The 21,680-nt window shown below is 35.9% G+C and overlaps 1 protein-coding gene across 1 annotated transcript; it reads right to left on the bottom strand.

The window, feature by feature from the left end:
- Positions 1-16,390: 16,390 nt before the first annotated feature.
- Positions 16,391-20,893, bottom strand: LOC149023802 (putative CoA ligase CCL7). Its single transcript, XM_089144292.1, has 6 exons — positions 19,840-20,893; positions 19,451-19,640; positions 19,209-19,354; positions 19,019-19,086; positions 18,825-18,927; positions 16,391-16,767 (listed from the first exon to the last, which is right to left on the bottom strand). Exons 1-6 carry the CDS (start codon positions 20,857-20,859, stop codon positions 16,654-16,656), a joined length of 1,641 nt encoding a protein of 546 aa, XP_089000418.1. The 5' UTR covers positions 20,860-20,893; the 3' UTR covers positions 16,391-16,653.
- Between the last annotated feature and the right edge of the window lie 787 nt (positions 20,894-21,680).

Here is a 21,680-nt window from a genome sequence, read left to right as displayed (position 1 = left end):
CCCTTTTTTTTTTTTGGGTTAAAGGAGGTGGATCCCAATACATTAATTGACAAAAAGCATAGGCAGCTACTATGAACTATCAAATTGGAAATCATCTTCATTTCCGTTAGAATTGTTAGTTGATTAGATGAAATGAAGAATGAACCCTAATTCTATATCTTATTATAATATAAAATAACAAATGAAAGGAGAAGAAGGACTCAAGGACGCTGAAATTTAAGATTTTATTTTACTAAAGACAATAATGTTCAATAGATTAAAGATAATTTAAAATTATAAAATTATCTAACTATGATTTAAGAAAATTTGCTGAAAGGATGAACTGTTAAACAAATTTAAGAGACCGTTTGAGGGTCATTGTCACTTTAGTATAGTTGTGGGGTATATATATTTTTTTATTTACATGAGTCTAGAGATTTCAAATTTATAGATTTCAAATCTATTGAGTCATAATTTATAAAATTATTCATCAGTGGTTTTTGTGAATGCGTAAATGTTTAGCGTTTTTATAGTAGGAAAGAAATCTCTAGATTTCACCCCATACTCATAAATCTACAGATTCACTTTTTTAGTGTAAAAAGATGAATCTCTAGGCGATGTTTGAAGTGGACGGCTAGCTCTAGAAAGAATCTTTGGGACATCTAGATATTATTTCCCTGCCCCCGGCCTCTCACTTCGTTTTGTTCTTCTTCTGTACCGTTGCTTGAATGAAGACACCCGATCGGCCTGACTTTTCATGAATCTAAAGATTTTCACAATCAAATGGGTATAAATTTCGCATTCATGAATCCAGAGATTTTAAACCTCTAGATTCATATAACCAAACAGGAACAATCAAATTATTGACTACCAAATTATTTACGCTTTATGATATCTGAATAGATGGAAGAAAAAAGATAAGAAGGGCATAAGGGTATTTGGAGAAAAAAGATAAGAAGGGCATAAGGGTATTTGGATAATAAAAATGATTAAAGTAAATGTATAATGTCCTTTTCTTTCGATAAAAAATGACTTAAGGTCAAAATCTCATGGATCCAAGTGAAAATTACCTTGAAAAGAAAAGATTGATAATATCAAAATAATAGGAACAATCCCAATTAACAATCTTACTCAAAGGTAGAGATGAATTGAATTTAGACCCTTGGTTTTTTAAACATAATGCTTTTTCCAACTCAAGTATTCCCTTTTAGGTATAAGCTAACCGTACGAAGAGGCTTTGAAGATAATTATTCTCTTCTTGAAAGGAATTGCTTGGGTGCTGCGCATTAATGCACAGTAGCAATGTATGGTCAAAATTGAAATTACTTCTGTTCGTTTCGCAAAACTTGTTTTCTACACTCGTTGAAACGAACAGTGGAGATCGAAATCTCAATCTTCGTTTCGAATCGACCTTACACCGTGCAGTGTTACACATTAATTACAAAACATCCAAACATGATCCCTCCATGAAAGTTGAAACTGGAGTTGTAAGTAAAGATTACTATTTTCAATTCATAAGAAGGAAAGGAAAGGAAAAGAGGGGGAGGTCTATGGTCAAATTGTACTCTCTTTGACTGTACAGAACAAATTAAGGATGGAGTGGAGGGAGGAGGTGCCTTAGGGTTAGGGTCTCTCATCAATTGCAGGGAATTGATTATTAAAGTCAACAGAGAAGGGAAGAAAAATAGTGTCCCTTGCTGATCAATTTTCAAATATATCAATCAGGCAGTTGGAATTAGGTGTAAAGCTCAAGACAGATTAAGAGAGAGAGAGAGAGAGAATATTTGATTGATGGGTTTAGTAGCATTAGTAGGACTTTCATAATTAAATCAAATTAAACTAAGTGCTAATTAGGAATCATTAATGCTTATTATATCTGTTACTTATTTTGATGGCAAATAATCCTGCCAAACTTTAGGGTTCTTTTTAAAGCAACTTGGAATAAGTCAAAAGCAAGCTCTCTCTCTCTGAACACTCAATGGCCACTCAAAACCTAGAAAAGTTTTTTGTTTAAAAGTGATGCATGTGACACTCATTATGCCATTCCATTGTCTTTTTTCTGTGTTTATATACTTGTAAAATTATACAAATAAATATGAATGATGTTAACTGATCAAACAAAACTAGATCATTAAGAATCCATAAGTTTATTAATTAGTTGTGGTTTTATTATGTGTCCTTCATATGTAACCTTAATTAACACTAAGCATAGTGTAATAATGGGACCCATACTGATATACAGATGTCAGTGCATTACAACTTGATGCCATTCAGATGTTTTTTATGGGTTGAGTCACCACTTGGGCACAAAATAAAATGACAAATCTTACCTACTTGAAAGAGTTGGGATTTTCATCTTTGATGTGTAGAAGATTGTGTTTTCTATTTTACTCTTTCACTATATATTTACAAGGTGATACGAGAAAATCTTGATCAAACTGGCCGACCATGATGGGTTCAATCCTTGATTCTGGTCGAGAACGGCCCGACCATGATGGGTTCAAATGAACCGGATTAAATGATAGCGTGATAAGGAAGGAACCTCGCACGTCCAAAAGGTAGTCATGAACCCATAAAATTCGGGATGGATAACGAATCAAGAAAGAATTGTTTTCGCTCACGGAAGTTGGCAATCGTGCAAAACATGGTAACTGCCAGGCACTTAGGGCAAGATTGTGTAAATAAGGGAATTCACCCACTACTCCGCAAAGGAAGCTTAACTGTAAAGATCTGATGGCTACCAGGAAAAGGCTTGAACGAATCTAACGGTCGGGATTGGAAGATAAAAACTATATAACCTTAACCTACGTACAAAGAAGGTAACTGAATCGTATTCCCAATAATCTTATTCAAATTTATGCTTTGCAATTAGCCAGAACTTTGTGATCAGTTCATTAACTAACTTAGCCTTCAAAGGTGGCCTCCCGACTCCTACGGTCGGGCCATGTCTAACCTTGTTTTGCAGGTCATTCATCAATGATCCAAGGGCTGAACAGATTTTAGATGCATCACAAGTGGACCCATCTTTGAATTCCTTCCTTCTAAACATATGGTGAAGAAATGTTAAGAAAAGTACCCTAATGGATTGAGGATTTGGACTTCGAAAGATAAGCTTAGTATGATGCGTCTTGTAACATGCTTATCGGTTCTAGTGTTTTTTTTGCTTTTCAAAAATGTAAAATAGTTTGGTCTTTTGCTCTATAATAATGAATTGATGAGAAAAAAATAGTCTAAAGAACAATCTTTTTCAAGGGAGAACAAAAACTTGATAAAATAATTTCAACGATGAAAGCAATGTTCAATGTGTTAGTAATATATCGCTGACACATGGCAAAATATCGCCATGTCGCTCATAGGCGACACGGAATCACAAATTGAAACAACTTAATCCATATATTTCCGATATGTCGCCAATATTGTTGATATGTTGACGATGTATCACCAATATGTCGCCAATGTCGCCAATGTCGCTTCTCTTTCTTATTTCTTACATTCTAACCATATTTTGCTTCAATTTTTAACATTTATGAATACATCTTGCTTCGTTATCGCTCAAGTGGGATATCATGCAAATTTGCGAGTTTTCCAAACTTCTAATTTCACTCGCATACAATTTGGCATGTGTCGATTAGAAACATTAATTTATGCGATATTTTAGGTCAAAATAATGCTTTCAGTGTGTTTATTGGCCTCAAGTTAGGTTACACAACAAAATAGACTAAAATGACTTCAAATACTCCTTGAAACTGGGGTTCAAATTTTCATTGACACCCCTCCAAATGTCACACGACATATAGCGATATGTCGCCGTGTCGATGGTGTCGCCAGCCATCGACACGGCGACACAAAGCAATCGCAAACCCTATTACCTTGCTTGAAAACTAGATTTTTATACTACAAACCCATTTGGAAATATTTCTAGAATAAGTTTATCAAATATCTTACCGCAAAAAGAACTGATTCTCAACATAAAAACATGTAAAAACGATATTTCACAACAATTGATCTCTCAAAATAGAGGTTTCACCACTTATTTTGAATGGAAAAAAAAATCCTATGCTTTTGCGGAAAGAAATTAGAATCATACAATTCATTTTGAAATAACAAGATTTTCATCCTCATAGGATAAAAATAAATAAATAAATAAATAAACTACTATTTATTTTCAACAACTTTACTAAAAAATACATTTATTTTTCTATCTTTAACCATCCTAAATTATTGGAGGGTTCTTTTCATTCTGTTTTTCTACAATTGTGGAGGAAGATCAAGCTACTGAATACATGATAGAGGGGGTGGGTCAGTTCTAGTTATTCAACAAAACTTGGGCTCCATTTGACCTCTGCAACTACCCTGATTTGCATTGGCTCACCAAACATCTGTTTTTTTCCTTCTCTGGGCCAGGATCAAGAACTAATTCTTGTTATCATCCATTTTTAATTTTCAAAAAGCAAACCAAATGCAAGCCCCACTTTCGCTGGATCTCATTAGGGCTTGCTTTGTCAAGCTTAACTTCTACTCTCAGTTGCTTCCAATGCAGAAACATTAGGGCTTTCTCACAGGCAGACAACCACTTGCTCTTCACATGGTATCTTCCCCTCCATGGCCCATCACACCTTTTCTCCTCTCCCCTTATGGGCATCACTCTCCAAGATTTGTTATATATTAAAAAAAAAAAAACAAAATAAAATTAGGGTTTTGAAGGAATTGGGAATTGTTTAAATTCCATTAATTGCTGCTCAATGTTAGTATATTCAAGTTTATAGATAATGAAGATTTCATTTATATTTTTATTTAAAGCCACAGTTTAATGACACTTCAATTATATTTACAACATAATTGATATTTACATCTGTATACAGTCAATTGATATGGAAGTTTGAAAAAAATAATTAAAAGACATGGGAATACAATATTCCTTTGATATATTATTAAAGTTGACTCTTTTTTTCCTCTTTGCTCTCTCTCTCTCTCTCTCTCTCTCACACATAAACACAAACACAGAGTGGGTGGAATGCTAATGACAAAAAGATTGTGCTACCTTTAATGATGAATGATTATGTGATTTGGTGGTAGTGGAGGAAGTAAAGTTGTGAGTGAGTTCTAAGTTCTAACCACCTGTGATCTTCTATTAAAATGTACAGAGAAAGAAAAAGAGAAAGAGAAAAGGCCCATGATCTTTTTGTCCTGTTCATTCTTATTAATTTTCTGATCTCATTCTTTATCTAAAAAACTGGATTATTAACAAATACGATTCGAATCTCTTCTTTTATCTTTTGTTTTTCTAATGTTAACTACAGATTTCTGCTGTAAAGAAGGGAATAAAACAATGAAAAAATTGCATTACTTGAGACTTAAAACTTTAAGATTTGCAAACCCATTTTGGTTGGACACATGGAGAGGGAAACTGGGAAAGCAATAGTGCCAAAATAAAGACACTTGAAAGGTGAGAAAGCTTTCACTTTCTAGAGTTGGAAAATGAGAAAACAAAATTCTCTCCTGTACTTCAAAGAGGCTATCAGCTACAACTATGTATAGAGTAGTGACACATTTCTCTATAAGCTAGCCAAACTGAGTTTAACTGCTCTCTACCTCTCTAGGTCCCTAGTCACCCCTCTATGTCACTGTTTGGGAGTTGGGATTTGAATTTTTGTTCCCCAGGTTATGTTTATGGTGGAGGATAGCATAGTGACTAAGTGGAGTGAAAGTGAAAAAAGAAATCAAGTTTGGTTTCAATGGAGGAGAGAAAGGAGGGGAGAGAATATGATGGTGTAACATATGCTGTCGGATCACATAGTCTTTTCTTTCAAGTTTTAATAATTTGTTTGGTTTGAAAATAAAGTTGAAATCATTTTGTTCTCAAAGGGTGAAAAATGATTCCTTCCCTCAAAATTTATAAATCTTTTTAGTGGGTTTTCCTATTTAGTGGAAAACAAAGATATCTCTTGGAGCAAGCATTATCATAGATACAACTACAACTCTATTTTATCCCATACAAATGGCTTGGCTACATGAATTATACTTTTACAACACTTCTATTTGAAAGTCATAAAAGTTAAAAAAAAAAAGAAAAAAAAACATATAAGTCATCTTCAGTTTCTATTTAACCCATAAAAAAGGACGGATCTTGGTGCAATGGTTGGTAGATAGCCAAAGATTAACATATCCAAATAGTCTCTTTGCAAAAAATGTTGGGATAAAACTGTGCAGAAAATTAACTCCCTAGATGCTACTTATGTGGAAGTTTTTGACATCAAGCCATTGATAAGTTGTCTTGAGTATCTCAAACGATATTTCTTTATTTTCAAAAATACCTTGTCATTTCCAACACATTAAATTTGCTTAGATGTTTTCCCTTTACACCCGAGCGGCCGAGCATCCAAACCTTCGTATACCCTCACTATATGGCAAATCTGATTCACATCACGAACTTACCATCACTAGGTCATAACGAAACCATCGTGATAAATATGAACAAACTGAATAAATAAAAAGAAGAAATACAAAACATTATTGGATCGCTGGTCAAACCCTCCTATTAATTGGGTTACAGTAAGATCATAATGAATTGATTTTGAGGTAGACCTAGAATCTACTAAGAACCACAAATAAACGTCAAAACATGCTGATCAGGATAAACAACGGGCCACCTCTGATGGTAAAGTTAGGCAATGAGCAACAATGAAAAGATGTGGAATCACAATGAAGTATTAGAGAATTTGAGGGTTTGGAGTGTGTACCATTGCTTGGCCTTAGTCTTAGGTATTTATACCCATTGTAAGAGTTCAGGGTTTATAGTTTAGGGGAGGTTACCAAATTAGCTTTCCTTGGAGATGGCCTGGTTAGCATTGCTCATCACCATCCAATTGTCCTCATCATATAAAGTATTTTTGACAATAAAATTAGTGCAAGTCCAGCTAGCAATCATGCACTAGACCCACGACCCTAACCTGATCCGTTGTCTGGTATTGTTGCTTGCGCATCGAGTAGCCCTTGGTCAAATTAGCCCTGAACTGGATTAAGTTTTTTAATTTTGCAGGTTAGTATCAATTTTTTGGCTAGACCTGCGACATCATCATAACAACCATATGTACAAAAATGTGGCGAACCTAGTGCTGAAGGCTTCTACGCACGCAGAGTCTAGATAGACAATTTTTCTATACTACCTTACCCTAATAATTTTTACTTACAGATTGCTTGAATGCTTTAATCTTAGGTTATGACAGTGGTCCACTGACTATTATGCCAAATAAATACCCTCGAATATTTCTTTCTAGCTTATGCGATGATCAACCCATAGCTCTCTCTCTCAACCACTCCGGCCATACTAAATTATTCACCTCCTTTTTGGATGAGCAGTAATACTAATACCAATAGGCAATATTCAACTCATCATAGTCCATCTCTAGCTAACAGTTGTTTCTCTGATGAGAGAAGGAAAGAAGAAAACAGGGCCTTTGAGGAAGATGACGACTTGGGCTTGATGGGTCACCTCCAACAATAGCAAATGGTCTATTAGGCTTTCTTTATACGTCACTTCCAATAGCTTTAGATAAAAATAAATAAATAACAAATAATCAGGTTGTGAGATTCTATGTTTCTGTGACAAGATCTAAAATTCAAATTTTCATGAGGAAAATCACAAACCCAGTCTTTCTTCTTGTTCTTCTTCTTGATTTCAACTTCCAGGGTTCTGTACTTCTGTCCAAGTCTGATTGATTCGAATCTGATTTCAATCTGTGCAACACCGCAGAACTCAACCAAACAAGTCCTTTGGTATGTCACTTTATTCCTCCTAGTTGGAAAAGAAATCACCTTTAACATAGTAGGTCCCATTCAAGTGGTGATCCTCACGACTCACAGAGTATAATGAATGAAACTTTAAACAACCTTTCCATTCAAGCATGAAAACCTTGTGCCATGTTTTTGCTTTCTGGGTGCAACATCTGATGTGCTCGTGAACTATAATATATGTGCTTGAACACTCCAAAATTGTTGTTTTGCTAATCCAAAGAGGAAAAAAGGTAGTGGTTTTGAGACCTTCTCTATATATCTAGAAGAGCCCATTTCAAGTCAACAACCAGTGGAACGATAATTGAAGAAGCAGGCATTGGCCCATGCATGTGCTGAAAAATGCTCAATCATGCAAAGAGAGAGATAGAGAGTGGGTAAGATCAAAGCTTGAGGAATCATTAGGGCTGGGCAAAGGTGGAAACACACCTAACTTCTTGTCTTGGTCACGAACCAGCATCTACCTAGTCGAGATGAAAAACCTAGCTTTAACCTACATATCTTGAGGTGCAAATGAAGTTTCATTCTTGATAGAGACTTTTAAGTGATTTTGAGATGCAAATTGTGATTCTGCTTAAAGAGTTTGTGCAAAAGGAAAATTGCACATAAATTGATCGACGTAAGTACCAGACAAGCCATTTTCTGGAGTATATAATTAAATCCTATGAATCTCAAACATATGCATGGACCTTTTTTGGGTGTCAAAATTAAACCTTGAAGGTTCCATACTAGGTATTATCTCAATTACCAGAACAAAGATTACTAATAAAGTTTTCTTGGAGTACTTCTGACCATAATTCAGAACTTCAGATGCTTCATATCTTTCTGCTAACACAAAGAAACTGGTAGTACCCCCAGTTAACTATTTGGGATCATGATTCAAAGAGTATGAGTTTCTAGTTCAATATCAGTAGGGTGTATTAGTGTATATATATGGATGATTCAAGCTGATGCAAACTTTATAATCCAATGGAAAATGCAAGCAGTAAATAAACTCCCGAAATCAGATGTGGATAAAAGAAACGGATGTGGGACTATAAACTCCCAAAAACATTTCAATCACTTTGGTGGATAATAAATAAAAGATGAAAGGGAACTTCTGCAATCCTGTACAGAGCTTAAAATGGGCAAGTGAGTAGGGTAGGGGAGATAGAGCATCTTTATCTCTGGGGATGAGGGGAAGGCCTTGAAGAACTTTGGTGGATAAAAGATAAAAGATGACAGGGAACTTCTGCAATCCTGTGCAGAGCTTAAAATGGGCAAGTGAGTAGGGTAGGGGAGATAGAGCATCTTTCTCTCTGGAGATGAGGGGAAGGCCTTGAAGAACATTGGTGCTCCAGTTCTATCTTTTAACATGTACAAGTAAAAGCAATTGCAGAAACAGACATGAAATCATAAAGGTTTGTGGGGGACACGATGAAGAGTCACTTTCTAAAGGCCAAATACAGCTAAGAAGCAATGAAAATGTTGTTCTCCAGCAGAAGAGACATTTTACCCAGCTTTTTTACTTACTATTTCTGACTTAAATCCTCAAAATATAAGCATCTTCTAGCTGTTTACTAGTACCTTCTCTAGCTGATACTCCAACAAAGCTTTCTTCCTTGTTCCCGGAATCTCAGAAATGGTTGCAGATCAGTAAGAATAAAGAGAAAGTGAAGCAGGAACTTGGGCAAACTGTGCAGATATTTTCATGTCTCTAAATTGCCTCCACCTTTTTCTTTTAGATTAACAAAAGAACTGAAAAAGTGTTGGATATGCAAATTGTGTGTATGCTCAGCAGCTTTTTATGTCAGCATGTCAGATGATTCCATCCATCTTCAAAATGAAATGCTCCTGACCATGCAAATTTTGATAATAAAACCATAAGCTTCTATATATATCGGTCCAAATACTTGGGTCTGCCTGCAGATTTTGGAGTTTTGAAATCTATTTTGTTTAAGGAAGCAAGGGACAAGGTGGTCAGGAAGGTGCAAGGTTGAAGACACCAACTTTTATCTCTAGCGGGTAAGGAGACCTTAATCAAATCTGTGGTGTCTTCTATGTCTACTTATGCAGGGTCTCACTTTGCTCTCCCAGCCAGTCTACATAATGAAGTGATGAAAAATTTAACATACTTATACTGGGGCAAAAAAGAGAACAAGAAGAAAATGCATTGGATCTCTTGAACGAGGATGTGTATGTCGAAGGAAAAAGGTGGATTGGGTTCCGAGACCCAGATTTCCACAATCGAGCCTTACTATCCAAAGTAGCTTGACGACTATGGAGCAACCCTCATTCCTTGTAGGCCCAATTTATGATGGCCATCTATTTCCCTTACAGATCCTTTCTTGAGGCAAGAAAAGGAAGAAATGCATCCTAGGCATGGCATAGTATCTTGAAGGGTAGAGATGTCTTGGAAATGAGACTTGTTCATTACATTGGGGATTGTTGTAATACGCTCATATGGGATTCTAATTGTGTCCTCAGCCTCCCAGATTTTCAGATTCATTCCCCCAAGCAACATACATTGGGTTGCTAATCTCATTGACTCAAACTCTCATAGGTGGAAGAGGGAGGTGGTTTACCAATTGTTCTCTTCTTTGGAGGCTGAGGCCATTCTCAAGCTTCAGCTTAAATCCCTGCTTGTGGTGGACTCAGTTGGATGGGGGCCAATAAAAATGGAATCTTCTCAGTCAAAGGGGCTTATCACTTGTTGTGTAATAGAAGAGACTTCCTGGAGCACTCTGAAGCATCCTCTTTGAGAAGGCAAAAATGGAAGGAAATGGATTCTCAAATATGGAAGTTGATCTGGAATGGTAAATGCTTCCCTAAGATCAGAAATTTTATGTGGAAGGTTGCTGTAGAGGGGCTTCCTACATGGGTGAATTTGGCTAAAAGACAGGTTCCGGTTAATACTCTTTGCAGGCGTAGTGAGTTTGAGGAGGACTCAATAGATCACATTTTATTTAGGTGTGACTACTCTAGAGCCTATTGGTTTGGGATTGGTCTTTCTCACCTCATTCCCTTTCAGTCACAACCTTCAATTCAACAGGTCTTATGTGGTTGGAGGAATTGGCATTTTCAGGATAAGAGGGTTAGAAAGGAAAGCTTTGGCTTGTTTTGCTTTGTATGTTGCGCTCTGTGGACTGCTAGAAACAGTTTGATCTTTAAAGGGGAGAAGCTAGAGTCAAATGTGGTGTTTGCAATGCTCAGCGAGCTTTTAATGAGTACCTTAAGCCATCGAGCCAAATCAACGTGGGAGAAATGTTGTTGAGGGCAGTGGTAATGTTAGATATCAATGCTGGATACCCCCTCCGCCTTAGGTCACCAAGATCAACTCTGACTTTTCATTCCATGAAGACTCTCATGTAGGTGGCATCAGTATCGTTTTGAGAGATCATGTAGGGAACCCATCTTTGCTATTGTTGATCCTGTCAACTGTCCTTCAATTTTTCTAGGTGAGGCCTGAGCGCTGCGCAAGGGTGTTAAAGCTGCGATGGATTTGAAGATGCAGGATGTGATCTTTGAAGTGGATGCCTCCTCGTTGGTGGACTCCATCAATGATAGGAACTTCCCCTATCCTTTGGATGTAGCTCCCATTGTAGAGGATATTATGTGCCTATTATAAGTTTAAGTCCTGATCTATGGTTTATGTATCGATCTAGATCTGCTAACTCTATTGCAGATGGTCTAGCTAGTTTGGTTGTGTCCTTGGCAAGCAAGACATCTTGTCCTTCAACCGATCAATGGTTAATGGAGCTCTGTTTCCAAGAACCGTTTTGTTTTTCTCGCCGTTTGGAATGAAATCACCTTGTACCCAAAATAAAATATAAAAAATAAATTATATATGTATATTTATAGTTAGAACTCACACGTGCAAATGCACGTCGTTCTTTCTACTCTTTTAATTGGTTGTTGATCAATTGGTCTACAGCTAAGGGAATCCTATGTCAGTTCTACATGTATTGAGTGTCAGGTGTGTCTTTGTTAGTATTCTTATTTGTTTTATTGTATTTGAAGGTTTTATAATTTCGAAACTTATGGCATGTAGGGTTGCATACATATGTTATTCACCAGAAGTTCATGTGATTAGGTATTTGGTTTTACAAATTGCACATGATCCCATATATTTTTAAACATGTGCAACAAACAGAGATATTGAATATTTTTTAACCAAGTGGGTTTTTCAGCGACAATGTAGAAAATTGTTTGCTACATGTACACACCTAGAATGGTACTATTTGTTGTCATCAACTTTTAGAGTATAATAATCTCTAAAAATGAAACTAACACACTTTGAAATTTAAATTTTTAGGTTAGAAAATCGTTATTTGATCAATGTATGATAATAATTGATAATTATGTCAAATTTTATGTATTTATAATACTGATAATATGCCAAAATATTGCTATATGTGTCTTGTATTTAAAGCCTAAAAAATAAAAAATAAATAAAGATCCTTATATGCATGGATCCTAATTTTTCATAGTTGATAACTGTAAATAACCTCTATCTCCCAAAAGAAACTCATAAACAACTTCTAATGGAGTCATGCCTCTAGTAATCCAACAATATTCTACTTAATTCCATTATCAATTGTCAATAATTTGAAATTTATTTTATATCTTTAGCTAAACTTAATCTATTAAAATAATTACCACTTACCAATTACCATGTAGTTTGGTAAAAGATTCAGCCATCCTTATGAAAATTTTATTACTGGGGGTTGTTTCATGGTGAATCTAACTTCACCTTTTATTGTTATTATGCCATCTTCTACGTACATCAATCTTCCGCATTTAGTGTAGCAAGTTGGTTATTTAATAGGAAAATATCTGTTTTTTTTGTTGTAATTCTAAAGAATTATAAAATTTTCCTTTGAAACATTAACCATCATTCTCCTTTGCTAATTACAATAAGAAAAGTAGAAATGTTTTCCTTCTACACAAGAATTCACATATGACAGTCATAATCAACCAACATTAGCAAGTAAGCACTTACTAATTACTATCATAGATATTTAAGTTGTTGTATGTATATCTTGCCCAATTCGTTAGATCTTTCCTGGAAAAGTACACCAATAAAATAATCAAACCTGCCATCAAAAGAAGGAAAAAAGTTATAGAAAGAAACAAAAATAAATAAATAATCTACAAGGCAAGCCTATCAAGGAAAAAATGACTTTCTTTTATAACTCATGGTTCAAAATATGCCGTAGCTTGTGGTTTAAAGGATTCTTCATGTAACTTGCTGTTGTGAGGTCATACTTCTTCAATTCAGTAGTAACCATTGAAATCTTTCAATAAACGAAGCATAGGCCATATCCACCTACAATTCATGTAGTTAATATTAATAAATATCAAATGCAAATTGTATCCTCACTTTGTTAAAGCTTCAAAGCCTCATATATGACCTTGATGAGTTGTAATCTACACATCCTAACTCCATAATGTTGAATTAAAAGTAATGAGGCCCCACAAACCGTAAAATTCAAGAAAGGGTGAAATAAAGTCGAAGATTAGGGTTCCAACCATACCTCACCTATAGTACTCTTCATAGCAAGAGTTCGATTAGGTCATCTAAACAAAATACCTGTTATGGAAGGAAGAAGAAGTATAATACTAAATAGATCTCTTGAAATTCCAATTTTAGTCTTATAGCCACTCTTAGATGAAGTAAAATACTAACATGATTGCATGCTTAGAAACAACATCCACGCAAAGGGTGGTAGCAACCCAAAAAGTAATTTGGATTGGCTGACCATATTGATTTTGATATTGCAACCTTTGAAATTGTCTCTGTAAAGCTTTGAAAGTAACCATATAGCTACTAATCACATAGGAAATTCTCACTTCTTACATAACATGCATTTAGTCTCTGCAAAAAAAAAAAATTAGGAAAAAACTCACTACAAGGGAAGACATCAAACTATAATTGAAAATGCCAAACAAGCAAAAAGCCTTTTTTTTTTTCTTTTTCAATTTGTTTAAAAAGCAAATTTGACTCAACTTTGTGACTGTAATGACACAGCATACAACCAATGATCTCCAACCTTCATTTTCTAAAACCATTCTTCAACCAATTCAGTTTCCGAATGGGCTCCATGGATCACAGGAACCTTGAAAAACTAAATAATGAAGACGATGAAGATCATACAAGACATTAGAAGAGCTCTCCTCAAACAACTATAATTTTTCAGGTATCAAACCGGTCCGAATTTAGGACTATCATAGAGCAAGAAACAAGGCCAAATTCAAAGCTATTTTTTTCTCGAGTTATGACTTTCTACTTGTATAGCAATTGTAAGATTATTATTGGATAATATATCTTTGCTAGGAATTGAAAATAAAGAGGTATTGGATTAGAATGATAAGATTTAAGGCACTGCTTGCTATTTTGAATATCAAGCATTTTGAATATCAAGCATCAAGGTTTGGTAGCAGTTTTAATAACTAAAATATTTTAGATCTTTGAATAGAAAGAGAAATAATAAAAAAAAAAGGCCAAACAGTATAATAATAGGAAAGGAGAACACGACATGAATTTTTTTGGTAACTGGTGAGAAACTATTTGGGAGATGGTAAGATTTTGATAATAAAAATAAAAGCAAAGATCATGGAGGGAAGAAAAGAATATACAAAGATATTCTATATATCTTTTTTAAGAAATTTTGAAGGATACTCCTATAATAGAGATTTTCTAGTTTACAATATGAAAGTAACTATTTATGATCTCTAAATAAAAGCAAGTTTAGATTGGGTTTTTTTTTCTTTCATTTTCTGATTGGTGATCTCTAATTTGTGATTTTCATGAAATCAGTGTGTGAAAATTTCCTTTCTTCATTTGATTTTGCAATCTTTTATTTATTTATTTATAATTTATGATTTTCTTAGGATTGTAGGGGATAATTCTCTGAAAATTCTCTTTACTTATTTGATTTGATTTTTTAATTTGTAATTAAAAAAATAAAATAAAATGTAAAGGTACCAAGAATTCAATGGAAAAAAAAATGATAAAAACCTAATACAAAAAGCATGTCAAACGTGAATGGTGCCACGAAAAGAGGAACCATTTGTAAGGGATTTAATGAGGATTTATAAATTAAGAATCTCAAGAAAATTTTTCTTATTTTCAAACTCAACTTTCTTAGGGCCTGTTTGATTATATGAATCCAGAGATTTCAAATCTAAGACTTGAATCAGATCAATTCGAGACTAATTGGCTTGTGTATGAAAAACTTATTGGTTTTGGATTGGTTTGATCCAATCCATTAGTGGCCCATTATTAAAATGGAAACCATTATTTATGTTCTCACATCATGTGTTTTATAAGTAAAATTTTGAAACACATTTCCTTAATTTGGGCTTAAGCCCAAGAGGCCAACTCCAAGGCCCAAATATAAGGTTAATTTCAGTGCAACGACTTTCCTTAGGGTATGGAAGAAAACCCTTTCTTTTTTGGAGAGTGAATTTATTATGCTTCTTAAGACACAAGGCATCAAACATGCATCATTGAGCCAAGGGAAAGGATAATGGCCATACCTTCCTTCAATGTATCCCTAAAACCCTAGGCGGAAATTATATGCACAAAATAAGGAATGGGAAAAAGATATAATAATGTCCCTTCGCATGGTCTTATTTGGGGTTCTCATTGCCACCCTCGCTTTAGCTTTATTGCTTGATTAGCTGCCCTTGGCTGTTTACCCACCAAGGTGATGATCACAACGTGGAACAATCCCATTGACACAACTTGTGCTCTTTGGGGGTGATGAGGCTGAATCTCAATTGCATTTGTTTTTTTGTTGCGTGTACTCAAATGAGGTGTGGAAGTTAGTCCTCTCTCTTAATGGTTTCTCCTTACAACCCAAAGCTTCTTGGCATGAAGAATTGTAGTGGGCGGTGGATCATTTTGTTGCCAGTGATCTATTTAGTAGCATTAGAAAATTCTCCTTCTACTGTTGCATTTACAGGTTGTGGGAAGAAAGGAACCATTGTATATTTCAACTTAATAGTCACAACATTAATTATTGGCATCATTCGGCAAATTACTATGGATTATTGGAACGTTTCACCAGCATCTCTAAGCCTATTCTTGATAACACGCGAAATAGAGACTTTTTTAATAAGTAGAGCATTGTGGTCAATCTGAAACTTTTGGTTCCTAAAGTATTGAAATGGAAACTGCCAGATGTTGGTTGGTTGAGTGTGGACTGTGATGGGTCTATGCGAGGAGTACTAGTTGCTTGTGGCGGAACTACAATGGTGTTGTCATCTTCACTACTGCCGGTGCTGTCCATGAGGACCGAATTTTAGCTATGGAGCTTACTCCTATAAATGTGGGTTTAGAGCTAGCTTTACAAAGAGGTGCTCGGAGACTTCAAATCCGCTCTAATTCTCGCAAGGCCATTCTTATGATCTTGAGTTCCCATAGAGTTCCCTGGTAATGTTAATTCTTTGGTTGATAACATTCGCACGCTTCAACGGAGTTGCAGGGACTACCTCATCTTACACCATGTCCATGAGTTGAACCAAGAAGCCGACTTACTGGTAGGGTTACTCCAAACTCCTAGTGAGATACAATTTGACTCAGGAGGATTACCTCATGGTTTGGAAACTATCATTTGTAATGATGCTGCTGGAAAACATATTATAGATTGCAATCCTCTTATTTACATCTACCACATTGTTAGCCTCTCTAAAGATATGCTGAACTTTGATGTCTAGGATTTTCTCGTATGTGGATAATATGAGCAATCCTCTCCCTGGGTTTGAAATGAAAAAGATATATTAATTACTCCCTGTTGTTTTAAATATTATTAATAAAATCATTTGGTATAGTTATACCATACATTACAGCTGAGTGGTATGTAGAGACTCTCAAATTCTTCTCATTATTGACATCTCTCATAGGTTAGATCTGGCTTTCTGGATAAGCTCTCTGCGAAGTATTTTTCCAGAGACTGATTTCGGAACACTACTTGTGAATGTTACTTTACGCAATCTTTTGAAGGGAGCAACCTGCAAGAGGAAACAAATTTGATTAAGGCCATGTTTGTCTGATGGAAAAATGTAAGATGCTTCAAAAGTAGGGAAAATAAATAAGATATATGAGAGTGCTAAGCAGGCTATACTTTCCAACGGAAACTACTTTCTTTATAAATACCAACTTCTTTTTTGCTTTAAGAGTAGATTTTTCCATAGGCAAACAAAATAACTTGCGATTCTTTAGTAGTGTTAGATTTTCTTTATTTATTTATTGGTAATTTTTATTTAGACTCCCTAAGATTTTGTGTAAGTCATTTTTAATTTAAAAAAAATTAATATTTTCCTATGGTAATTCAAAAACTTCAATTAAGGACGTACTATCATTTTTATGATCAAAATATTTTTTTAATTTTTTAATTCTCTTTATTCAACTGGTAATAAAATCAGTCAAAAGCTTACTCCAATGCTAAATTATTGATATTGCATACCTCTATTCAAAATCGGAGTAAGTTGAAGAAAGAAAATCAAAATAGCATTATAACATTTCATACAAATATGATGTATCTTTTTTTTTTCTTTTTTTTTTCTAAATATCATAAGGGTAAGAATGCAAAAATGTTTTTTTTTTTTTCCTAACTAAAATTGACATGAGTCAAACCCTAGGACTAGGTGGTCTAAATAAAAATTACCATATTTATTTTATTTAACTCTGTTCATCATTATTATTTTGGTGTAAGATAGTAAATGGTTGAATTCATACTTTGTACATGAAAGAAAGATCTAAGGGCATGGCATGGTGGCATTGCAGCCCCAAGACATGTTGCCATTGGAGCTCCAAGACATGGTAGCATTGTGGCGAATAAGTATTTTGCTTCCCAAGGACAATTAACGCGCCATTGGCGCGACATGAGATGTATTTTTCTTAAATCTCTTAAATCCCAACTACACAAATTAAACATATGCTACAAGGGATTTAAGAAAAGCATCTCAAGACATGGTTAATTGCATGTATGCCCCCAAGACATGGTAAACCGCACTGTGACCGGCCCGTTATAACCCACTGCCCCCCGGCTTATGGGCTGTGTTTGGGCTAAACAACCTCAGCCCGTGGTTTGGGCTAGCCGCTAGCCCGTGTGGGCCCGCTGCGATGTATTTTCTGAAATCGCTTGAACCCGACCACACCAATTGATACATAAATACATACAATGAATTTCAAGTAAAAGCAAGAAACCCCTAAGTTTCCATTTTGTTTTCTTATTGTTTTGCTTTGGAATATGCAAACAACAAGCTATCAAAGCTTTCACCATTTAGAAGCGGCTATAAAATTAGCAGTGTTTTCTTTGAAATCTTTAATTTGCTATTTTTACAGCCAAAAAGGGAAAGGAGAATAAGCAAATACAACACACTAAAATTCATCAAGTGCTAGCTTTCTAAAATTCATCAAGTGTTAGCTTTCTTTTGTATATTAGTTCTATAATTTTTACTTTTTGTAGAAGTTTTGATGAACACCCAACACGAGATTTGAAAAGAATCTAATGCTATATGATTTCAGATCTCGATCCATTTATTTCCAAACAGTGTGTTTTCCCAACCGTTTGTAGACCAATTCGGAACCGTTAGTCAACCCGACCCAAACCGCACGGCCCGAAACCGTTATTAATGGGCAGCAAGTGCTCCCCAAACGGTCCAACCTAACGTTTTTTCCCCTACACCAAAGCAAAACCTAACAAATCATCTAAAAATAGAGCCAGGAAGGTAAAGGCGACCCTACAAAAAGTGCCCTATTAGTGGTGGTTCAGTTGTTTGGGTGGTAAAGATCCATGCGCACACCTCAGCGGAATCGAGGTCGCGGGATTGACCATCTCGACGTCATTATTTCCTAAGTGTTTTTCACAATATTAAAAAAGCACCGGTACCAAAAAAAAGAAAGAAAAAGAAAAAAGAAAGAAAGAAAGAAAGAAAAAGAAAGAGAAAGAAGGTGTGAGAATCCGGTACTACTTAATTGGTGATGGTTTTTTAAATTGCCACCAAATAACCTGTAGCCATTTAATTACTACCGCACTAGTCACTTGTATAATATTTTCCCCTACCTGTTCTGCAACAAATCTCTGAACATCTTCCTCGCTTAATGAGCTTTTGGGTTTCTGGACAACATATGCAACTGGGACCTCACCAGCTTCAGCATCAGGAAATCTATGGAGTGACAAAAATATCCACTATCAATAATCACCATATAAAATTATCCTTACAGATCTTTCAGAATTCATCAATGGTTACAACTTACGGGATAACCGCAGCATCTAATATCCCCGGGTGCGTAAGAAGAATTCCTTCAAGCTCAGCTGGTGCAACCTAACAGAATCAAAGATATAATCAAGAACAAAAACACGTATGCATAATTTTCATAAGTTCTTTTGCAATGCCTTTTGATTACAGCTTAAAATGAGTAGAGGAAGTAATAGAATAGATCTCACCTGAAACCCTTTACACTTGATGAGTTCTTTTATCCTATCAACAACAAATAACCCGCCTTCTTCATCGAAGTATCCAAGATCTCCAGTATGTAACCAACCTTGATCATCTAATGCTGCCTTAGTGGCTTCAGGATTGTTGAAATAACCTGAAGGTTTTCGTAAAGTTACCATTGAAAATGAGTGGATTTCTGAAGAAATGAAGCTAATATTAAAACGCACAAGAAGAGGCTTCAACACAATACCTTGCATTATATTTGGTCCTCGGATCCATACTTCCCCTAATTGATTGGGAGGAAGAGGCTTCAGTGTGTCCATGCTAACTATTTTTGCTTCAACTCCTGAAACAAGATGCCCAGATGAACCAGAATGGCGAGTTCCTATATTTGGGTTCTCTAGTGCTGCAGCTCCACATGATTCAGTCAACCCATAACCCTGTTCAAAGATCACATCAGAAACTCATATCAAAATAGAATTTTCATTCTAAAATCGGTGGCGAATCGTCTCTGATCTTCAGTTTTAGGCTTTTCTATTCATTCCGATCAGAATCCTATGTTCTTGATTAGAGTAAAATGCAGCAATCCTAAAGAATTTCAAGATTCGCAAATTGAATGGGAATTCGCAAATGTACTACCTGAAAAACAGTGGTGTGGGGCAAGTTCATGGAACACTCGTCCATTATTTTCTTGCTCAAAGGAGCTGCACCAGAAGCAATGCGCTTGAGAGAGGAGAGATCGTATTTCCTGACCAAATTTTGCTTGGCCAGAGCAATCATGACTGGTGGAACAACATACATATTGGTCACCCTATACTTCTCCACTGCTCTCAAAACCTTTTCCAAATCGAATTTCCCGACAGAGACCACCATCTTGCCCTTCTGCAACTGGGCAAAAACAATGACGGAGAGCCCAAATACATGAAACATCGGAAGAAAGCAGAGAGATATCTTATGATCATCGCCGAAGAAATTCTGGTCCGCTGTGACAATGACAGAAGTAGAGATGAAGTTCCGGTGAGTAAGAATGACGCCTTTACTCGTCCCAGTAGTGCCGGAGGAGTACAAGAGCGCCGCCGTATCGGTCTGTTTGATCGAAGCTTTGGGCAATTCCAAGTTGGGATTTTTCTCCATGTTGACAAGTTCAGAGAAAGTTGAAATGCCGGCGCCGGAGAAACTCGGCGGCGAGGAATTGAGAGGACCTAACATCACCGTCGGCAGACGCAGGCCCTTGACCTTGTTCCATAGAGGAGGAACAGTGATAACGAGCTTGGGATGAGAGTCTTTGACCTGCTTGGAGAGCTCTGTGGTGGTGTAGAGAGGATTTACAGTGGTGGCAATGGCTCCAATTGCAACACTGCCGAGGAAACAGAGAGGGAATTGGATCGAATTAGGAGCGAAGATGAGAACAACATCGCCTTTTTTTATGCCTAGATGGAGAAGACCATGAGCGACCTTGGCAACCATGGTTTTGAGCTGAGCAAATGTGAGGGTTTCGCCGGTATCGGCGTCGGCAAGTGCGAGCTCGCCGGAATAAGAATCGGAGTTCCTGAATAGGAAAGGAACCATTGAAAGGTTTGGGTCATCGGGAATGAACACCGGAGGACGAAGAGATCTGTATATCCCATCACTTCCATAGCCTGATTTCGATTTCTCCATTGATCAATGAACGCAGAGAATGACTGAGAAAGAGAATTAGCTTATTTACAGAAGATTGACATTGACACTCTCTCTAATAGTCAGACACTATCTCATAATTTATTTTAGTGTTGTCGTTTTCCTCGTGCAATTTGGTTGAATATAGATATGTAAATAGATAGTCCAAATTCGGAAGTCCAAATTCGTATTCATATTCGTTTAATGGTATCCGTATCCTGTATTTTTCTTACCGGAAAATATCCGTATCCGCCCGCTAAGCAATCGGATTCGGATAATTGCTTATCGGATTGGATAATATCCAGATAAAAATTTATCGGATAGAGTAAAGCATTTAACATTTTTTTCTTTAAAAATTGATGATAATTGTATTCGGATACTGGTAATCGGATTCGGATAGCGGTATTCAGTAATCGGAATTAGAAATTTAATAAAAAATATAAAAAAGTGACAATTATCAATCAATAATCGGATAGGTTATAGGACCGGATTATTATCAGATATCCGATAAAGTTTCGGATTTGAATTCGGATGTCTTCTCTAAATTTTTTTCCAGATTCGGATAGCGGATTTGCTATTCGAATTCGGATACTGATGTATCCGAGCCGAATCCGATCCGTTTACAAGTCTAGTTGAATATATATGCAAAAGATCCAGGCAAGGATCCGTACAACGTAAGGAAATTGAAAAAGATATAATATTTTTTTGGGTTAAAAAAATAAGATTATTTGAATCTAAAGTCACTAGGGAAAGCACGGATTTTTAATCCTCTGTAGCACAAAACCTCATGGCGATCGAGCGGCCACTCTGGATGACCGCCACAT

The sequence above is a fragment of the Hakea prostrata genome, chromosome 2, assembly GCF_041222555.1.
Source record: "Hakea prostrata isolate BN-2017 chromosome 2, UWA_Hpros_2, whole genome shotgun sequence".
In the NCBI taxonomy this organism is placed as follows: domain Eukaryota; kingdom Viridiplantae; phylum Streptophyta; class Magnoliopsida; order Proteales; family Proteaceae; genus Hakea; species Hakea prostrata.
The sequence above is the reverse complement of the archived record's forward strand: the minus strand, read 5'-3'. Positions and strand labels throughout refer to the sequence as shown.